We start from the raw sequence: 20,237 nt of genomic DNA, 5'->3' as shown, positions 1-20,237 counted from the left end.
CTTCTAAGGAGTTACATGTTTTGCACTAGAAAAATTGATCTTTTTTCTGATGATGGAGCAGATATTTCTGCCCTTGAGGAGGTCTGGTTAAGGCAAAATGCAGATGCACAATGCACACTAGAGGGGAGGGAGGAGGCCCAAACAGGCAGAGAATAATTTTATGTGTAAATTTTTCTTGTCTTGCCTTAAAATATGAATTTTATTTCGTTGCTTCTTAAGATTTGCCTGCGATGGGGACCACATCCTGGGACCCTCCCCATCCACCCAACCTGCAACTGGGTGATAAACACATGCTTCATCCCAGTACAGGAGGGAGTGGCAGCTGTGGTGGTGGTGGGGGGTCCTCCCCGAGCCCCTCCCCCACAGCCCTGCTTGCCTGGTGCTTCTGGCCCTGGTGACACTAGGATGCTGGACACTTAGGCTTTGTAGTTGAGAATAAGGGGCTTGTGGTGCCTTCACAGCCACGAGTTACTATAAAGGGCTGCTGGTCTCAGTGCAGGGGAGCACAGGGGCACACACACACACACACACACACACACACACACACACATGCACTGAGCAGGCACACAGGTGCACACCTTTAAAGAGAGGCATCCAGGTGCTGTCAGGGCCCCTTTAAGAGTTAGGGAACAGATGTTTGGCATTGGGGTGGGGCCCAAGGTCTTTTGTCACAAGTCTGGGGCACACCGCTAGGCTCCAGTTCAGGTGTGGGAGGGGAGTCAGTGGGTGCGGCTGCCAGCAACCTAGGTTTGGGTGAGGGTGTAAATTGGCTAGGACTCTTCCGAGCTCCAGGCAAATTTGGGGCAATTAGAATATGTGGATTTTGTTTTGAGTTTGTTTTTTCTTTCTTTTCACTCATCTCTATATTGACATTAAAAAGGACATTATAAATGTGGGAGAAGGGACAAGCCTATGCTCTATGATTGACAGCAGGGACTGATCTGAACCTGAAGCTCCAGAATAATGTTTTTTAATTGTATACATTGATCTAGATCACATTATGCCTGAGTCCCAGAGAATCAGGAAGCAGCAACAGAAAGCAACTGGCACACAGAAACACACGTGGCCCCTCACACTCAAGCACTGCAGTTCCTTTGACAACAGAAGCAGCAACCCCCCCAGCCATCCCAAACCACTGTCCCAAGAAAATTTGAAAAGAAACTTCCCCTTTAAGAACAGGGTCACCCAGTAATTTTTGCCATCACCAGAAGACAGGAAAAAAAGAAAAAAAAAAAAACCCAGTCCAACACCAGCTTTAAGGCTGCAGTGGCCATTACTTCTCTCTGCAGAGGCAGGACATGCTATTTTGAGGCAGGGTGGTCACATCGCTGGCCAGGAGGAAAACAAACACTGCAGACAGGTGTCTTCAAGATTGTGGGGTTCTCTGCCAGCTCCTTTTTTTTTTATTCCCCAGAGATTGGTTGGGATGGAAAGCATTCCAACTTCATTTAAGATGCCCTCTAGTCAGTGGCTTTAGGAAGCCTGCAAAAATACTGGAGCCAATGTCAGGTGGGGCTGAGACAGCTGGGACCCACGGATCCAGGCTTTCTGCTTCCAGTAATTTCCACCCACTGGAAATTACTGACCTCCAGAGATTGTCTTTAACTTAAGGGGAAGTGAACTGTACAGCCCACTCCACTGGGAGAAAGGGGGCCCAGTCGCTACCTACCACCCCTAACCCTAAACCCACACACATATGCCAACTAAGGCACCACCAGGGGACAGGCCTGCTTTGGCAGTGAGGCCCCCCCGGAGGCCCAGGGTGTGAACAGCTGCACAGAGGGCTGTGTGGTGTGGAGTCAGCACCTTAGGAGGTGGGAGGGGGGCGGTGGGCAGAGAAGGAAGAAATCTCAGGGTCCCGACTGATCAGAAGAAGGACAATAGGAAGAGGTGGTCAGGACACAGGAGATGAGAAAACAAAGGACAACCAGAAAAGGGCCAAAAAGCAGAAAATGTAGGAAAGATGAGAGCAGCAAGAGAAGGAGGTAAAAGAGGATGTGGGCAACCAAAGAAATAGGAAGGAGACAGAGCAGAAGGAGGGAAGGAAACAGAAAAGAGAGTGAGATGAATGGGGAAGGATGTGAGAAGAGAGAGAGGGGACAGGAAGAGGACATCAGAGGACGTCAGAGCTCTGTAAAGATACCTCTGGTGAGCAGAGGGGATCAGGTGCACTGGGCACATCCTCAGTCCCTGCAGAAACCTGGCGGGCCCAGTACACCACGTCAGCCACATAAATCAGCAGGTTGATGGCTGTCAAGATGGTCGCACTCAGTCGTTGGTCCCAGCTGCAGACGTAGTAGGTGAGCCCATTAGTGCAGCTCCTATCGCTGGACCGCTGGGGCTGCCCGCCGAACTCCTCATAGAACTGGTAGAGCGGCCAGAGGACCAGAGCGCTGACATAGAGGAGGACAGAGAGCAGGGTGAGCACAGCCTGGAAAATGGGGGAGTTGACGGCCGGCCTGTGTTCCCCTTTGCCCATGTTCAGCAGGAGGACCACAGCTGCAGAGATGAAGCAGATGGAGTACACGGCCACGCACCACACCAGGGCCGGCTGGTGCAGGTACAGGTTGGTGTTGCTGAGGAAGCCAAAGGTGAAACCGCTCACAAAGGTCTCCAGCACCTTCAGCAGGCCTGGCACAGTGTGCACATAGCAGGTGATCTCATCGAGGCTGTAGCAGTCCCACATATAGGTCACTTCTATGGCATAAAGCACACACGCGATGCCGGAGAATGCAGTGGCGGCGACGGCCCGATCCCGGTAAGGACCATCAGGCAGGAACTGGACGTAGCTGATGCAGTAGGTGATGGAGGCTGAGAAGCAGGTGAGGGCGGCGTAGCAGGCGTAGGTGATGGGGAAGTTGTACCAGAAGAAACGAAAGCGGGACGGGAGCCTACATAACTCGACTATGGAGATGATGAGGGTCAAGGCGAAACAGGAGCACCAGAAGAACAGGGACAAGGTACCTATGTCTCCCCTCTGAATGCCCATGTCAGCCACCAGCGAGAAGGCCATGCACGTGCAGGACAGCTGCATCAGGCGGAGGGACCAGCACATGACATCCAAGAAGGCCTGGTCTGGGGATGTTCCCTGATGCACACAGTGTTGTGATGGCCAGGCAGGTCACGGTCACCGGTATGGCAGGGGTCTTCACTGAGGACCCACCAGAGAAAGATCTCATTCCAGAGGCGGATTCAGTCAGATGCCTGGAAAGGCTCAGGGGCCTGTGATGGCTGAGGCTGAGGGTCTGTGAAGTTGAAACCAATGACTCAGACACGTGGGTAAGAGCACAGCCACTCCAGAATGATTCTCCCCACCCATCACCCTTGGCCTTGTCAGGACACTTGTCTTATCTCACAGCTGGGTTGGGTCTGCCATCAAATCCACGCCCAGTTTTTAACTCTTTGTGCTGCCTGTCATTATCTAAGGAGATACAGGGTGCAATGATCCTTTTCTACAATCCCAAATCTTCAAGTCTCTCAAAATTGAAAAAAAAATTTTTTTTAATTGTTTAGTAACAAATTTTGACCTAAACAGAAAATGAGACAATTTACTGTCTTTGTTTATTTCACTTAGTGTAAATGTTCAAAAGTATAGTTGCTGAGATACTGTGTTTGATTGCAAGGTGTTTTCAGACCCCAGTGGCATGTTATGTCATGTAGAGTAGATGCACCACGTCACCTGTCTAAAGCTGGAAAATTCTGAATTCCGGGGCACATCTGAGCCCAAAAGTTCAGAAAGGAACTGTGGATTGTACTGCTAACCCCATTTATTGATGAGAAAACTAAGGCTGGGGGATTTAAATGCCTTCTTTAAGGTCAGTAGGCTAGGAACTGGAACCTCAGACAACAGTGCCAAAGCTATGGGTGTAAGTGCTTTGCTCTACAGCCAGCATTTCAGCAGGGTCTGTGGGTGGGAGCCCAGGACCACAGGTCAGGCTCTGGGAGCCAGGACACGCCTTCAGGGCCATGGCCTCCTTCCACAGCACCCTGAAGAGACACATGTCCCCGCTTTTCCTCCCTGCAGCCATCGCTAGAAGGAGCTGCCATCTGAGGTGACACAGCCCCACCCGGAGGAGGGCAGCTTCAGGGGTGAACAGGGAGGAGCCACGGGGTGAGAGCAAGGCCGTGGGGACAAGATGATACAGGAAGGAGGAAAGTTTTTATTCTCTTCCTCTCCAATTTTGCCTTAAAATTCCTGGGTCCAAGAGACTCTGAGGCAGCCCAGCAGGTGTCTTCTGACCCACAAGGGATGCAGGCCTGGAGCCCACCTTCCCCATGGAGGAGGGGCCTGGCATGGAACTGAGAGAGGAGAACAGGGGCCTAAAGGGTTCTCAGGGCTGGGACAGGGGACACGTGGCGAGAGTGGCAGGGACCATGGAGACCATGGACTTGCCCAGGTCCCCTGCCCAAGACAGTCCGGCTACCCAGGGCCCAGTCCTGCCTCCCACAGGGGCCTCCTGCGAGGGTCCCCGCGTGTGGGGGGAGGGAGAGCCCCTCCCAGCCTGCTCCCTCCTCAGGGACAGCTGCCCTGTTTCAGAGGGCCTGTTTGCTGAGAGGCCCCCAGGGCTGAAGGGCCAGCACCCTGAGCCCACAGCCAGCTTCCTGCCCTCAGGGGCCTTGTCACCTTTGCTGATAATAAACCCTGGGAAACCCTGAGGCTGGAAAGAGAAACAGAGAGCAAAGCCCGAGAACCTACCTGGACTCACAGAGCTCCTTCAGCCCCAATTGCCAGGGGAGCCCTGGAGCCTGCTGGCCTCCCAGTGGGCACTGCCAGGGGTGGCAGAGGGGCACTGGCTGTGAGGGGAAGCCTGGGTGTCATGCTGTCTGTCCCCCAGTTTATTCCCACCAACCTCCCAGAGGTCACCCTGCAATTCCCACCTAAGGCTGAATGACAGCTTTGGATGCATTTACTGCCACAGAGGGCGGGCTTGGGGAAAGAGAGGTGTGGGGGCTCCTGCTGTGTGACCCTGGGTGAGGCCTGTGCCCACTTTGGGCCTCAGTTCCCCCACCTGGAAAGCAGGAGATTTACCTGAGTTTCCCCAGCAGCCCCTCCTCCATTCTCATCTGTGAGCGTGGACATGGGGCCCCCGTCAGAGCACAGCCTAGATGTGGCTGAGCCCTGCCTGCCCAGCGGCCAGGCCTCTGGACTCAGAAGACAGTGAGCCAAAAGGTCATGGCCAGGACAAAGGAAGGAAGGAGGAGGTGCAAGAAGGACAGAGAAGGAGGAGGGGAGGTGGACACTGAGGTACAGGGAGGCTGTGGGGCCTGGAGGAGACACTTTATAGCTGGATGATCCTGGCCAAGTTACTTAACAGATGTTCAGTTTCCACATCTGTGCAATGGGCTTAATACCTACTTTGTGTCAATTAAATGAATGAAAGCCTGTGAAGGGCTCATCAGAGGGCCTGGCACATGGCCCACTCAGTTCATGCCAGCCACCTGTTCCCCTCCCCGTCCCCCACAAAGAGGACCAAGGAGGCCCTGGCCCCACTCTGGACATAAGCACATGCAAGGTTGATTTGGTCCAGGTCAGGGGTTGCAAACCAGTTTGTACTGGACGTGGCCCAGGGATGTGTTTGATATTCCTTCACAGTGTTTTCTGGAAGATCGGTGTAGAATTGGTGTTATTTCTTCCTTAAGTATTTGGTAGCTGCAGTGTTTTCCTTTCACATGAGAATCCAGATTTTCAGCTCCTTTTGAAGCCTCAGGAGATGTGGTGTCACTGGGTTGTGTTCCCTTAGGAGGGGGAGTGGCTGGAGCTGAGCAGCTGCTACGCCCTTTACTTTATATTGTTTTCCATTCTCATCATTGTTTAGCATTTTCTATGATTGCTTCTTCTCACATATAACTGACCTAAAGCAGGATTCTGATCATCTCACATGTGCCCGGTCTCCCCTCTTCGGCCTGGCCAGCCTTCCTGCCTGCTCACAGGAGCGTCCACCCCTCCATCCAGGGAGTATCCATGTCCTCAACCTCACATACAGCCTTCAGCACACTTCACATGCTCTCACATCATATTTACACATGTGTGTACATACATGCACACATGTTTCTAGGGGTAACTGTGGATTATTTTCCCCTGTTTATAGACATGAGACCGTGTCATGTACACTACATCTTGCTTCTCTACCACCCCGGATAGATGCATCTGGTCCTCTCCAGTGGGCTTTAGTCCTCTCCATCCCCTTCCCTTATCTCCTTCCCTCCTGGCTCCAGTGGGCATTTGAACTGAGTACCCTTCTCTAGATCAGTGAATCCTCCCCATGAGCCTCAGACACTGGGGACCACAGGGTTATGACAAGGGGTCCTTGGATCCATGTGACCACCATGGTCCAGAGCAGGAGGTTTTCTGCAAACATTGAAATAATATGACAGGGACTTCCCTGGTGGCACAGTGGTTAAGAATCCACCTGCCAATGCAGGGGACATGGGTTTGATCCCTGGACCAGGAAGATCCCACGTCCCATGGAGCAACTAAGCCTGTGGGCCACAACTCCTGAGCCTGGGCTCTAAGCCCGAGAGGCACAACTGCTAAAGCCTGTGCACCTAGAGCCCATGCTCTGCAACAAGAAAAGGTGCAGCAATGAGAAGCCCACACACCGCAATGAAGAGTAGCCTCCACTCACCACAACGAGAGAAAGCCCATGTGTGGCAACGAAGACCCAATGAAGCCAATAAATAAATAAATTTAGTTTCAAAAATAAAATAAAATAATATGAAAAGAATATCTTTTTTATTTCTGGAAATTCCTCTTGGTTTCCCAGGGCTCCTGCAACAAACTTTCACAGGTCTGGTGGCTTCACACAACAGGAATTTATTCCCTCACAGTCTGGAGGCCAGAATGTTGAAATAAGGTGTCAGCAGGGCTGTGCTGCCTCTAATGCCCCAGGGGAGGGACCATCCTTGCCCCTTTTAGCTTCTGGAGGCCCCTTCGCTTGCGGCAGTGTTACCCAACTCAGGCTTCCCTGCTCTTCACTCCAGAAGCCAAACACGGAGAGGCAGGTGTTGGGCTTTGTCTAGAACAGGGCGCCCTTCACCACTGCCAACATAATCGTCACCAGCGCCTGTGCATCAGCCCATGTTGGGCGGTGGGTGAAAAAAGTACGAGTGAACGTTTCCGTCACTTTGGGGGATCACCTCGGTATGGCAGATGGGTGTTTTTCCAGCTTAGGAGGTGTTAGGTGGAAAACAGAGCATAAGTCCAATAATGGCCACCTGGCTGTCCTTGTGCTTTTAGACCCCTGAGGGGAATTGTCTTAGTGGAAATCCACCTCTACCCTCCCACTGCCCCCATAGGGGACACACTCTGGCCAAACTGAGTGCCCTGTGGGGTCTTAAAGGGAGAGGCTACTTCAGACCTCGTTCTACCTCATGCTGTGGGGGGCGCTGAGGCTGTGCCCGGTGCACTAGGACTCCTCCTCCTTCCAGAGACTGGGGGGAGGGAGGCCACGGACCCTGGGTAGCCCCTGCCTGGGGCATCAGGATGGGAACCACAGCGGCTGGGGTGGATTCAGTTCCCTAAGAAGCTGACCCTCTTCTACCTCCCTTGCCTGCAGAGACTCATCTGTAAAGCGGGTAGGCTTTTCACAGTTCAGTTTCCCTTTTTGTACCATTAATTTAGTGCCCTTGTTGGAAGAGCCCTTAGTAGGGAGCACCTGCACTTATGGAATTTCCCCCCACTTACCAGATCTTTGACAAAACAGCTCTAACTGCAAAACAGTGGCGTCATTTAGAGACCCATTCAGGGGCCACCGTGCTTCAGAATGGAGAACATACATGGACCAGGCTACATTAAATAAATAATCAAAAAACAAAACAAAATGTTTTTTTTTTTTTGGTTGCAGGGTCATAGCTATAGTTTTGCCAGTCTGCCAAGATACACCCCAGTGGACTGCTAGAAGAGATGGATGTAGACCCCCCACTTCACTTCACTCTCTCCCCCAGAATAGATTTCAGAGTCGCAAACAAGCTATTTACCACTCCCGCGGTGTCCAAAGGGACCCCAAATTTCCAAAGAGGAAAGAATATGCCCAATCGGGTGGGAAGGGGACACCCAGGGTGGGGACACCCCTCTACTCACGCAGTCAAGAGCTCAGCTGCTCCTTCAGAGGTCAGTTTCCTTCTCTAAATAGAAAGCAAAAGCAAGCTGTGAGCAACGACTGGGGAGGGAAAAGTTCTGGAAACTGACAAGTTCAGCAGCCACTAGAACATGGCCATAGATCCTCCCAGGAAGCAGCTGGTGCCAGGACCTTCCCAGCTGCACTCCCCTCCGTGCCCCAGGACCAGGTGGAGGAGCCAGGGCTCTTGGGGACCTGACTCCTGCCTGGCTGCAGGACGCTGTCACCCAGCTCAGGCTCAGGGGCTCTTCAATGAAGAAGCCAACGGTGAGAGATGAGTTTGGGGTAAAAGAAAAGTACCTTTATCTTAAGGAAGCCGGCAGTCTAGGGAGAAGCTTGTTTACTGTGCAAAAGAACCAACAACCTAGATGCAAGTTTCAGCCCAGAGTTATACAAGAAGGGAAGCAGGAAACAGCTGCAGGCTGCATGCTGGGGGTGCCCTGAACTTCTATTTTTGAGACGTTTACAGTAACCACAATGTGCCCTGGTGGAGTGAGAACCTGAGTGTGGTCCTTACATTGTCCAGATTAGAGGGTCGGTGTTCTAGGGGTCTGTGATCATAGATTTCTAGAGAAAGAAGCACAAAGACAAAAACAGAGCAAAACAGGAACCTTCAAACCCCAGAGCCCTGTTTAACTCTTCACAAGCCTTTGGTTGTGAAACAAGCGAGGTTACAAGACCCGTGAAGGTGACCTGCCTGACCATCACCATCCCCACATTTATAATGTCCTTTCTAACCTCAATATAAAGATGAAAGAAAAGAGACAAAAGAAATCCACATATTCTAATTTCCCCCAGTTTGACTAGAGCTCAGAAGAGTCCTAGCCAATTGCCACCTTCACCCACACCAAGGTTTCTGGAGCCCCTCCCACTGACTCCCCTCCACCCCTGAACCAGAGCCAGGGGGTGTGGCCAGCCCTGTGACAAAAGATGTTGGGCCCCACCCCACTGCCAATATCCTGTCCCCTAACTCTTAAAGGGGCCATGACAACACCTGACTGCCTCTCTAGAAAGATGTGCGCCTGTGTGAATGTTCCGTGCTCTTGTTAGTGTGTATGTGTGTGTCCCTGTGCCCCCGTGCATTGAGACCAGCAGCCCTTTACAGTAACTAGTGGCTGTGAAGGCACCACAGGCCTCCTTCCTCGTTTAATCTCAGCCACAAAGGCTCAGAGCCCAGCATCCTCGTGTCCCCAGGCCCAGAGGGGCCAGGCCAGCAGAGCTGTGGGGGAGGGGCAGGGGAAGGCCCCCCACTGCTGCCACTCACCCCTGCACTGGGATGAAGCCTGGGACCTTCACCCAGGGGCAGGTTGGGCAGTTGAGTCCGTCCCCATAGCAGGAAAATCTTAAGAAGGAATGAAATAAAATTCATATTTTAAGGCAAGACAAGAAAAACTGAAACAGAAAATTTTTCGCTGCCTGTTTGGGCCTCCTCTCTCCCCTCTAGTGCGCATTGTGCATCTGCAGGGTGTCTTCAGCAGACCTCCTCAAGGGCAGAAATACCTGCTCCACCATAAAGATGAAGTTTTCTAGTGCAAGCCATGTGCCTCCTTAGAGGATGACCCTGCTTACTTATGACCTGCTTAATGTCACTGGCTATATTGTTTGTATTCTCCCTATTTGACAAGATTCTTGCTTCTTGCATAACAGATCTGTGACTGAGTCTCTGATGAAAACTAACGATGACTAGGCTACTTGAAACAGTTCATGTAATATATAGTCTCTAAGATCCATGATTGTAATAGTGTGACTCTAGACATGAGAAGAAGCAACAGGAGGGAACCATTTCCTGGAGCTGACAGACGAGTGAGACAGCTGGTCCAGAGGCTCTGGCTCCTGTTACCAGGACCAGAGGATTCATAGCACATCGAGTGGTCGGTCTATCAATGACATCCTGACCTGACCTGGGAATGAGCATTCCTCGTGCCTTGCCACACATGGGTCAAAAATGCCTCCCAAAACGTGGTTGAAATTAAGATAGAAACAAAAGGAGAGGATTATGTAGGAAGGAATGCTGCCCACCGCCCCGTTCTGTAAGAATCACGTCCTTGGCCCCTGCAGTGGCTGACCTGCTCTCCTCCCTGAAGGGCCTTCAGCACAGAGACCAGGGCGAGGCGCTCTGTGACCTGCGAAAATGGCCGACCTGGCCTCAGATAGATACATGTTCTCAGGAGAACATTTTAAGGACCTAGTTTCTCTTCCCATACGTGGGAAACTCACGAACACCACTAACTAAACTCTCTGTTCCTCCTGAAGAGCATCACCTGTACCAAGCAGGGCACCCCCAAATCACATACATGCTGGCCCCCCCACCCCTTACCTGTTCAGAACAGTTCTCAGAGCCCCCGAGAGACGGTCTCCCTTGTTATCCTCCTCAGGTTGGCTTGAGTAAAAGTCCCCATTTCTTTCTCACATTGACTAGTGACTAATGTTTCACCAACAAAAGCAAGTATGCTTTTGTTTGTCCTCCACCCGCCTGGGTGCAGGAATCTCATATTCCTCTATTTTCCTGAATCAAACGGAACACAGCCCTGGGACCTCCCTTCCCAGGAGGATGGCAATGCCCCTGTGCTTTCGTAAAAGAATTGCCCAGGATGGGCTCCCCTGAGGCCCCTTGTCCAAGCCCCAAGGTTCCTGGGGGCGGCTGCTCCACCCCTCCTGTTTGGGGGGGTTAAGGGTCCTTTGTCACAATTCCAAGGCAAGGTCCAGTCCCCTCACGTTGCAGCTCAAAAAGAGTGTGAAGGTCCTATGGCCAAAAAAATAGAAATGAGGTTTGTTTGCTCTCCTGATAACCAGGAAAAACAAGGAAAGAATGAACAGGCTGGGGAAACAACGTGAACAGGCCTGAAAGAGTTAACAGTCTTGGTTGTTCTTCAGCTGTGACTACTAAGAAACACTGGTAGCTAGACCTGCCCTTCACAAAGCTGATTACTCTCTGACTCCTTATGAATTACCCTTTGCACCTGGCCTTTCTTCTTCCCCCCCACGCCCTTGTAGCCCTCTTCATTTCAGAAAGAAGGTCCCGGGCTGATACCTTCAGGGACACCAGGCCTGGTTGCTGCACCACCTGATGCCAGCTTCCCCCATGAACTTGCAGAACAAAACAAATGCAAGAACTTCCTTAATTTGATCCTTTTCACATACCTTATCATAGACGGCCAGCCCCAGGTGTAAAATCTGCTCCAGTGCCCCAAGGAGGGGGGCACAGTTCTTCAGGTGCTAACGTACAGTGTCTTCCCTCTGCCTGGCAAAGAAAATAAAAAGCCTCTCTATTGGAGACTATATTGGAGACAGCCAGTTCTCTGTCTCCATATTTTTATTCGGCCTCGGTGCACAAGGAACCAGATTTGGCAACAGTCCTCTGCTTAGTCCAACCCTCTCATCAAAGAGGAGGTGCAGTTGGACCCCAGGGAGGGGGCAGGACGTGTCCAGCGTCACCCCGTGTGTGGCGGAGTCAGAGACAGGACCCAGTTTCCCGGTTCCCAGGCTGGCTGTCTTCCCTCTGCCCCACGCTGCTTGTTCCAAGTGTGGCAGCAGCATCCTCCAGGCTGGGACTCTGCCCCATCCACCCTAGTTCTGCCACAAACCTGCCACGTCACCCTGAGGAGGTCACCCACTGCTGGGTGGGTCCGTTTCCTCATCTACAAGATGGGAGAGGGGTGCCAGAGACCCCTGGTCCCCCATCAACCCTGCCTCTTCCTGGTGCCCCTGGACTGTGCCCATCTTAGAGACTCAGACGTGGAGATGGAAGCTGATCCTTCCCCTCTGTGCACCCTCTCTGCTTGTTTCCCTCCTGGCTGCTGGGTCCTGGTTAATGGTTCCATCTTCCCTGATTAGACAGACCCTCCCTCCCCACAAGCTCTGCTTGCTGGTAAGCCTCTTTTTGTTTCATAACATGAGTTTCCTCAATCACTTATCAGTGGTTCAACTCTTCAGTGATTTTTTCAAAATCACAGACTGCTTCCAGGTGCCTCCACAGGCTGAGGTGTCCCAGACACCCTTGTTCCTGCACATTCCTGACTTTCCACTTCAGAGTCCAGCTCAGCAGCCCCAGTGCTCTCGGCCTGCTTGGGGAGCTCATTGTCCTTAAGGGAATGCAAAGTCCTTTCTGCTGGGAGTACAGGGGGTGTGGTCCTAAGCAGGAGAAGAGGAAAGGGAAACCCAGAGTGAGAGAGAGGCAGATCTGGACTCCATGGCTGGGTCCATGGTTCCGTCCACAGTCACATCTGCTCCTGACTCCAGCCTCGGTCTCGTCCCCCTGGGATGAACCGTGAGTAATTGGAGAGCAGAGCTCAAGAGACCAAATTTCTAGTTCCAATTCTGCCACGGTAACTCACGACCACAGATGAGTCTTGTCCTGGTTCTGAACGGGTTTCCCGTTGATAATATCAGCAGGTTGGGCAAAAATCATGGGTTTTAAGCTGTGTTCTCTGCAGCCCTAGGGTTCTGGTGAGGTGGTAGGGGTTGCAAGTAGGGTGTTGGCCTCACCCACCACTTTCTCTAACCAGAGCAGCCTGGCATGAATCAAGCTCCAGTCAAGACCCTATTTGAAAATATGATTGGAAAGGTTTGAAATGACGCACGTGCTCATCTTTTGGATGCTGGTTAATAAACCATGGTGTAGCCACAAGAGGGAACACTGTACAGCTGGGAAAATGAGGATGCTCTCAAATAATGAGAAAATATCTCCAGGATATATTAAGTAAAAACACTAAGATACAGACCTATGTGTAGTATGCTATTTGTACGTAATAAAAAGAGATGGAATAAAATTAAGTATATCTGTATAGGCTTGATTTGCATTAAGAAGCACAGGAAGGTCTCCCACGAGTGCAGTGGAACAGTTCCCTCGTCCTGGTTGGGGAGGGGAGCTGAGGAGAGAGTGGATGGAGCCACAGGTAGAAGGCAGGTTTTACACAGTGTAGCTTTTTAGAGCATTTTGATTTTGTTTTTCTTTTTTTTAATAAATTTATTTATTTATTTATTTATTTATTCTTTTATTGTCTGTGTTAGGTCTTTATTGCTGCACTCTGGCTTTCTCTAGTTGTGGCAAATGGGGGCTACTCTTCATTGTGGTATGAGGGCTCCTCATTTCGGTGGCTTCTCTTGTTGGTGAGCACAGGCTCTAGGCACATGGTCTTCAGTAGTTGTGGCACATGGGCTCAACAGTTGTGGAGCCAAGCTTAGTTGCTCCGGGGCATGTGGGATCTTCTTGGAACAGGAATCATACCCGTGTTCCCTGCATTGGCAGGTAGATTCTTAACCACTGTGCCACCCAGGAAGTCAGGAGCATTTTGGTTTTGAGCCGTGGAAATATATTATCTTTTTAAGAAAATAAAATTTAAGTTTGAAAAAATATACCAAGTGGAGAAGAAGGGACAGGAGAGGCCAGATGCTCTCCATATTCCCTGCAGTCTTGATGGACAGGCTGGGGGAGGAGCTGAGAGATGCCCACACATGCCTGTCTGCAAAGGCAGAGGGAAGGAAAGTGCCTTGGGTCCCGGGTTCTAGGGAGGAGAGCTGTGGCCCCAAACCTACCTTCTGGGTGGCCAGGGCCTCCTGCAGCCCTTTAGCACACACGGTTGATAGAGAAGCCCCTCTGGTGCCCAAGCCTCAGGCCCTTCCCTTGCTCCCTGCCTGGCCTGGGCTCCCTGTCTCCCAGGGCAACGGCCAGAGGCCGCCCTCATCAGCTGGCCAGCCAGAGCCTCCTCCACGCAGGGGTGACTCCAGCTGACATCAGCCCCAGACTGTGGCCTGAGCCGCATCCAGAACAGAGCCCAGGGCACAGATGTTCCCATTGTCTGGCTCTGGACCAGCTTCCTGGAAAAATCACCTAGCCAGCCTTCCTCAATCCACCTTTGAGTGGAGGGAAGAGGGACCCTTCTCTCCTACAGCCTCAGGCACTCACCCCAGGGGCCAGGCACTGGCTTTCAATTTATGCCGTCCTTCTCTCTGTCTCTGGCTCCAGTGGAAAGGTCCCTGTAGGAAGGCTGGTGAGCCAAGGAGAGGGTGGCAAGTCTCCAATCAGTCTCTGCCTAGGGTCTTGACCCTCTCTCTGCATTTTTCTGGCTGGTTTGCCAACAGGAATGATGTGGCTGAGATGCAGGCTCTGTTGCATGACCTCCGGGTGGGGCACTGCAACCAGACCAGGAAACACAGGAATCCAGGAATCCACTCCTGGACCCCAGAGAGGAGGGGAGGTAGACTCAGCATTTACTGAGGTTCTATTACCTGCAGAGCTTTGCAGGGACACAGACCTCTATTCAAACCCAGGCTCTGTCAGGGAGTACCTGTAGGGGAGACCTTGAGCAAATGAGATAATGTACTCTCAGAGCCTCCATTTCCTCACCTATAAAATGGGGGTGACAATAATAGTATCCCTGAAAATGAAATGAAATGAAATGGGGGTAATAAGTCACCTAGTCAGACTGTTGGTGCTGAAAAAAATATTGGCTACTCTCTGCCTTTGGGTATAAGATGCAATGTCAATGCCAATCAGAGTTTAAGATCCTACACCCACGTGACTGGGTTCCAATTCCAGCTCTGCCACTTCCTACCTGTGTGATCCTGGGCAGTTACCCTCTCTGTGCCTGTGAAGATGGGGACAGTGAGCACAGAGCTCATAGGGCTGCTGGGAGGGACAAATGCATCCAGAGCAGGGCTTGACCTGCAGTGAGCACCACACCTGTGACCCCTTAGAATTGCTGTGTCCACACCTGCCCCGCTGCAGCCCAAGTCCTCAGGGACCCTTTCTTAGCTGACAAAACTTGTGCGCTGTAACCTGAGGCCTCTTCTGGAGCCAGGCTGGGCTGGTGAGGGTTTGCCTGGTTGGTCTTTTCTGGGTCTGCTCCTGCCCAGGGGTGGGGAGGTGGAGGGGAGCTCAGTTCACTCCCATCCTGTCACCCCCACTCCAGCCAGCATCTGTTTCCATAAACCCCTCCAATGCTTTGCCTGGAAGGAGAGAGAGCTTCCTCAGGCAACAAAGTTCTCCAAAACCACCCATTTGGGCAACCAGGCTCCTCATGGGGTGGGGGTGGATGTCTCTCTGGCCTCCTTCCCTCCCCACCTTTGCCCTGACAAACCCTCTTAGCACTACCGCCGAGTGTAGTCACTCCCCTCATCCCGGCTGCCCGCTGCTGCCAGCAGCACGCCATCCCTCAGGTCACCTGGGGACCCCAGTGGTCCAAGTCCATGCTGACAGGGCCAGCTGCCCGTCAGGCCAGACCACTGCCCCCAGTAACACTCTTGTTGCTAGTCTGGGACCACTCCTTACGCAAATCTCTTAAAAGTAAGAGCTTGTGGTTCTTTCTGGTGTTTCAGGCAGGAGGAGGCCCTTCTAGAATATTCTGTTCCTGAACCCTGCAGAGGCTGGCAGGGCCCCAAATCTCTCCATCATCCCTCTCACCCTCTGCCCACCTCCCACAGGGCCTTGGCACCTCAGCTTTCTACTCCTCCGCCCCAAACTCAGTTTAAGCTTTGTTCTTGGTGTCAGCTAATACGTGCTTAGATATAGGCACATAAAGACACAGTTTTTTGTATCTTCAGGCAAACAGAGCACCAGCCTATTAGCAGGAAGTCATAACTTTTGTATTGAAACAAGCCCTGACATGTTATGGGTATATTATTATGACCCTATTACAAAATAAAATGCAAAACTCTGCATTCACTTTCAAGTACAACATAAGGCTTCAAATATAAACACTAGAGTATAGACTCACCAAGCAGAAGTATCTTCTCCTTTGTTCACTGATGTTCTCCCAGCGCTGAGAAGAGGGCCTGGCACATTGAGGTGTTTGTTGAATGAATATTACAAGAGCTTACAGCTTCCGGCTCCAGGCTGGACCTCCTGACCAGGGCACATTCCATCCCTTCCACCTTTAGGGGAAATGTCTGAGAATCAGCGCCTGTGTGTTATCTCATTTCATCCTCCTAACACCTCCAAGGTGCTGTGAGGTGGACACCTCCCTGCGTGGATCCACTGAGAACCTGAACTCCCTGCCGTATCTGAAGATGCCCCCCTCCTGTGAGTCTTAGAGAGACTGAGCCTTGTCATCAAGAAGAAACTTAAAAAGGTCAGATAAATATTTGACGTGACCCACAAGTGGGCCTGGAGACACACCTAACGAGCAGGTGACACACAGACTCCAGATCAGGTCAGCATTCCTTCTGCTGGGACCTGCAGTGGAATCCAGTGTGTGCTTCCAATGGCCACGGTGCCTGGACCAGCTGCCCTTGGCTGTGCCCTGGCTGCCCAGCACCCCTCCCCCCTGGTCTCAGCCTGTTCTCAGGCTGGCCCCTCCTAATAATTCTCCAAGCCACCAAGCATCCTTCTAGTACTGTTGTTCTCTGCTTAAGCTGCCAGAGATATTTTCTGCAGGATGTAATCAAGAATTTTCATGTCAGGACTTCCCTGGTGGTCCAGTGGGTAAGACTCTGCACTGGAGGGGGCACAGTTTGATTCCTGGTTGGCGAACTAAGACGCTGCATGGTGCTGGATGTGGCCAAAAAAAAACCACACAATTTTTATGTCTAAAAACAAGTGCTATTATCTCTATTATCTGGATGAGGACACTGAGGCTTACAATGACATTCATGTCCTCAACCTCACATACAGACTTCAACACATTTCACATGCTCTCATATCATATTTACACATGTGTGTACATGTTTGTAGGGGTATCTGTATATTTTTTCTTGTTTTATAAACATGAGACCATGTCACACACACTGCATCTTGCTTTTCTACCACCCCAGACAGATGCAGCTGGTCCTCTCCAGGGGCCCTTAGTCCTGTGGGCATTTGGACTGACCACCCTTCTCTAGATCAGTGGATCCTCCCCTGTGAGTCTCAGCCACTGGGGACCACAGGGTTATGATAAGTGGTCCTTGGATCCATGTGACCACCACACTCTAGAGCAGGAGATTGGCAAGCTTTCCTGGAAACTTTTTAAAAATATGACAAAGATTTTTTTCTTTTTTGGACATTCATTTTGGTCTTCTAGGGAAGGGCTCCCAATCCCCGGGGCCATGGACTCTTACCATTCCGTGGCCTGTTTGGAACTGGGATGCACAGCAGGAGGTGAGCGACTGGCCATGGAGCAAAGCTTCACCGGCTGCTCCCCATCACTTGCGTTACCACCTGAACCACTCCTCCCCACACTCCCCCCACCCCAACCAGTCCATGGAAAAATTCTCTTTCAAGAAACTGGTCCCTGGTGTCAAAAATTGGGGGACTGTTTTTCTAGGGCTACTGCAACAAACTATCACAAGCTTGGGGGCTTCACACAACAGGAATTTATTCTCTCATAGTCTGGAGGCCAGAATTTTGAAATAAGGTGTCAGCAGAGCATTGCTGTCTCTGATGTCCCAGGGGAGGGTCCTTCCTTGCCACTATTAGCTTCTGGATGCCCCTTAGCTTGTGGCAGTGTTACCCAACTCAGGCTTCCCTGCTCTTCGCTCAAGAAGCCAAACACTGAGAGACAAGTGTTGAGTAAAAGAAAAGTAGCTTTCAAAAAAAAAATAAAATAAAAAAAACAATAAAAAAAAAAGAAAAGTAGCTTTCTTTTATGTAAGCTGGCAACCTGCGGAGAAAGTGGATTACTGTGCAAAAGAACCAACTCCCAACTCTCCAACTTTTAGCCAGGATTTATACAAGGGAAGCAGGAAACAGATGCAAGCTGGGGGTGGGTTGACCTTCTATTTCTGGAGACACTTACATTAACCACAAGGCACCTTGCTGTAGTGAGAATGTGAGTGCGGTCCTTACATTGTCCAGATCAGCACATCTGTTCTAGGGATCAGTGGTCTTATATTTTTAGGAAAGACAAAAACAAAGAATCAGAGCAAAACAGGCAAAGCGAAAGGAAACCAGTCCACCACACCCCAGAATTGTGTTTAACTATTTACAAGCCTTTGGTTGTCAAACAAGAATGGTTACAACTCCCCACTGTCAGTTTTTCTTTCCGTTTCCATGGAAAAGGGGCAAAGATCCATCTTCTGTAACTTCTTCAGGCTGAAAGTGTGTGGCCAAGGGAACTTGAAAGGAAGGATCTGACATGCTGTAAAAAATACTCCTTCCTTTCCCCCTGGAGTGTGAACCTGAGAATGCCATGCCTTTCTCAGGTCTCCAGGGGTCGATCTGCATATGGTGGTCACCTATAATTCTCAAGGGGAGGGTGCAAAAGAGTACATTTGAAAACCAATCTCATCTCCCCTGCAAAAGAGGGGTGTCTGATCAGAGAGGTTATATCCAGGCAAGACTAAAGGATCAGCATGCTCATACACTGATTGGGGCTTTGGATGACAAATGTGAAAGATGAGCAGAAGAGGACATAGATTGTGACAGCCTCCCTGAAGCATTGTCTATCCAAGCATCAGGAAGAAGGTGAAAAGGGATGAGGATTAGTAATCAGATCATCTTTCTAATTAGGCACTACTTTCCTTTTGAAAAAGATACTGAAGATCTTCCAGTGGGGGCATCCCACACTGCGTCATCAGGCGCCGGGGCGTTTTCCTCCGCAGGTACTGTCTCAGTTCAAGTGTGTTGGACCCAAGGTTTTACACCTGCAAGCTTCAAGGAGCCATGGGTGATTCACAAAACATCCTGGGGCCCTGCCCACGCTCTGCCAGTTGTTGATCAGGTCCCTGGTTCTTCCAGGTTCTCAGGAGCACCCGATCCCTAGGGCTAAACAGGTTCACCTGAGGGAAACGTAGACTTGGAAAGAGCAAGCTGGTGAATAGCGGTTAATTCCTGGCTTTGATGGTGGACATGTTGTTTTACTGAACGTTTCTGTTCTCCCACGTGAGATGTCATGTCCACGATAGAGGTCTGAAAGGATCTCCCACATATAATTTCAAAAGGGCTTAATTATAACTGGCCTCGGGGCGGGGGGGGCCACCCTTACCCAGAGAAGTGCAAAAGACAAGGCTTTATCCCATTTTGGATTTCTCTCTCCTGCATTTTGGCTGTTGTCTTTTTCAAGGTACGATTCATCTTCTTTGCTTTCCCAGTTGATTGGGGTCTCCAGGTGCATGAAGTTTATACTTAATCTGCAGGCTCTCGCTCACCTTCTGAGCTCTGTTTGACACAAAGGCTGCGCCCTTGTCCCTCTGAATGGCCCTTGGCAGTTCAAACCAAAGGGTGATCTCCTTTAATGGAGACTTAGTTACTGCCCATGCTCTCTCTGTTCTTGTGGAAAGCCCTCCACCCACGCAGAAAATGTGGATACAAACACCAGCAGGTGTCACACGCTCCCTGAGGCTCCTGGCATCTGGGTAAAGTCTACTTGTCATCCTCCAAATGGACAAAGTCCTCTATCTTCTGCTCCAGGCCTTGGAAGGAGTTTTCCAGTTTGGGGATTGTTCTTAGCACAAACCAGGCAACCACCGGCCATGCGTTGGGCAGTTTTCTGTAGACGGGGCCCTTTGAGGTAAGACTGACAAGTTGAATAAGGCATCCAGGCCATAATGGGATCCTTCATGTAAATGTCTGCGCACCGGGTACACTAGGCCTCGGGTAATGTAAACCCACTTGATTCAAAATGGAGTAACACCTGTCAAGGGCCCCTAAGTCTCTTTCAGGCACGCAAGGACTGGAAAATTACTGAAGACTGCACGTCTATTCTCTGAAGAACCACATCCTAGAGAGAAACAGCCAGCCCGGGTACTGATATGCACCAGAGTAGACATGAACCCACCCCCTTTTCCTGCACCTTGCCCTTCAAAGTCCAATAAAAGACTCAAACCCCTACCCTTCGGTGCCAACGCCACTCTGTGAATCTGGCCCCTTTCCTCTCTTGGAAAGTGAATAAAAACTCTCTTTTCCGCTCTTTCCAATACTTCTGTGACTTTTTTCACAACCCGCAATGGCTCACCTAACAGGTAACAACACCATGCTGCAGGCTTCCATCTTCCAATAAGAGTGAGGGGCTTGTGGGTGAATCCCCACTCTTGAGCCCTTTCTTCATCTTGCTCACCATAAAAGGGCACGAAGCCCGACTAGTCCAGGTGGGGTGCTAAGGCTGCCCTTACCCGACATCCTTGCGCTGCTGCCTGGCGGGTGGCCTCACCTGCTGCTGGATTCCCTTCGGCCACAGGCGCCTTGGTGGGCTGGTGCCCTGGGCC

General features: G+C 51.0%; 1 protein-coding gene across 1 annotated transcript; it reads right to left on the bottom strand.

Annotated features, from left to right (window-relative positions):
* Positions 1–954: 954 nt before the first annotated feature.
* LOC130846294 (myeloid-associated differentiation marker-like) lies at positions 955–8,121 on the bottom strand. Its single transcript, XM_057724441.1, has 2 exons — positions 8,081–8,121; positions 955–3,245 (listed from the first exon to the last, which is right to left on the bottom strand). The coding sequence occupies exon 2, from the start codon at positions 3,053–3,055 to the stop codon at positions 2,114–2,116; it is 942 nt and encodes a 313-aa protein (XP_057580424.1). The 5' UTR covers positions 3,056–3,245; positions 8,081–8,121; the 3' UTR covers positions 955–2,113.
* Between the last annotated feature and the right edge of the window lie 12,116 nt (positions 8,122–20,237).

This window comes from Hippopotamus amphibius, chromosome 2 (assembly GCF_030028045.1).
Source record: "Hippopotamus amphibius kiboko isolate mHipAmp2 chromosome 2, mHipAmp2.hap2, whole genome shotgun sequence".
Taxonomy (NCBI): domain Eukaryota; kingdom Metazoa; phylum Chordata; class Mammalia; order Artiodactyla; family Hippopotamidae; genus Hippopotamus; species Hippopotamus amphibius.
Note: the sequence above shows the minus strand (reverse complement) of the source record. Positions and strands in the feature narration are given on the sequence as shown.

Bases quoted from the DNA above. Each gene is read 5' to 3' on its own strand.
- LOC130846294 (XM_057724441.1), bottom strand. From the start codon at position 3,055: ATGTGCTGGTCCCTCCGCCTGATGCAGCTGTCCTGCACGTGCATGGCC.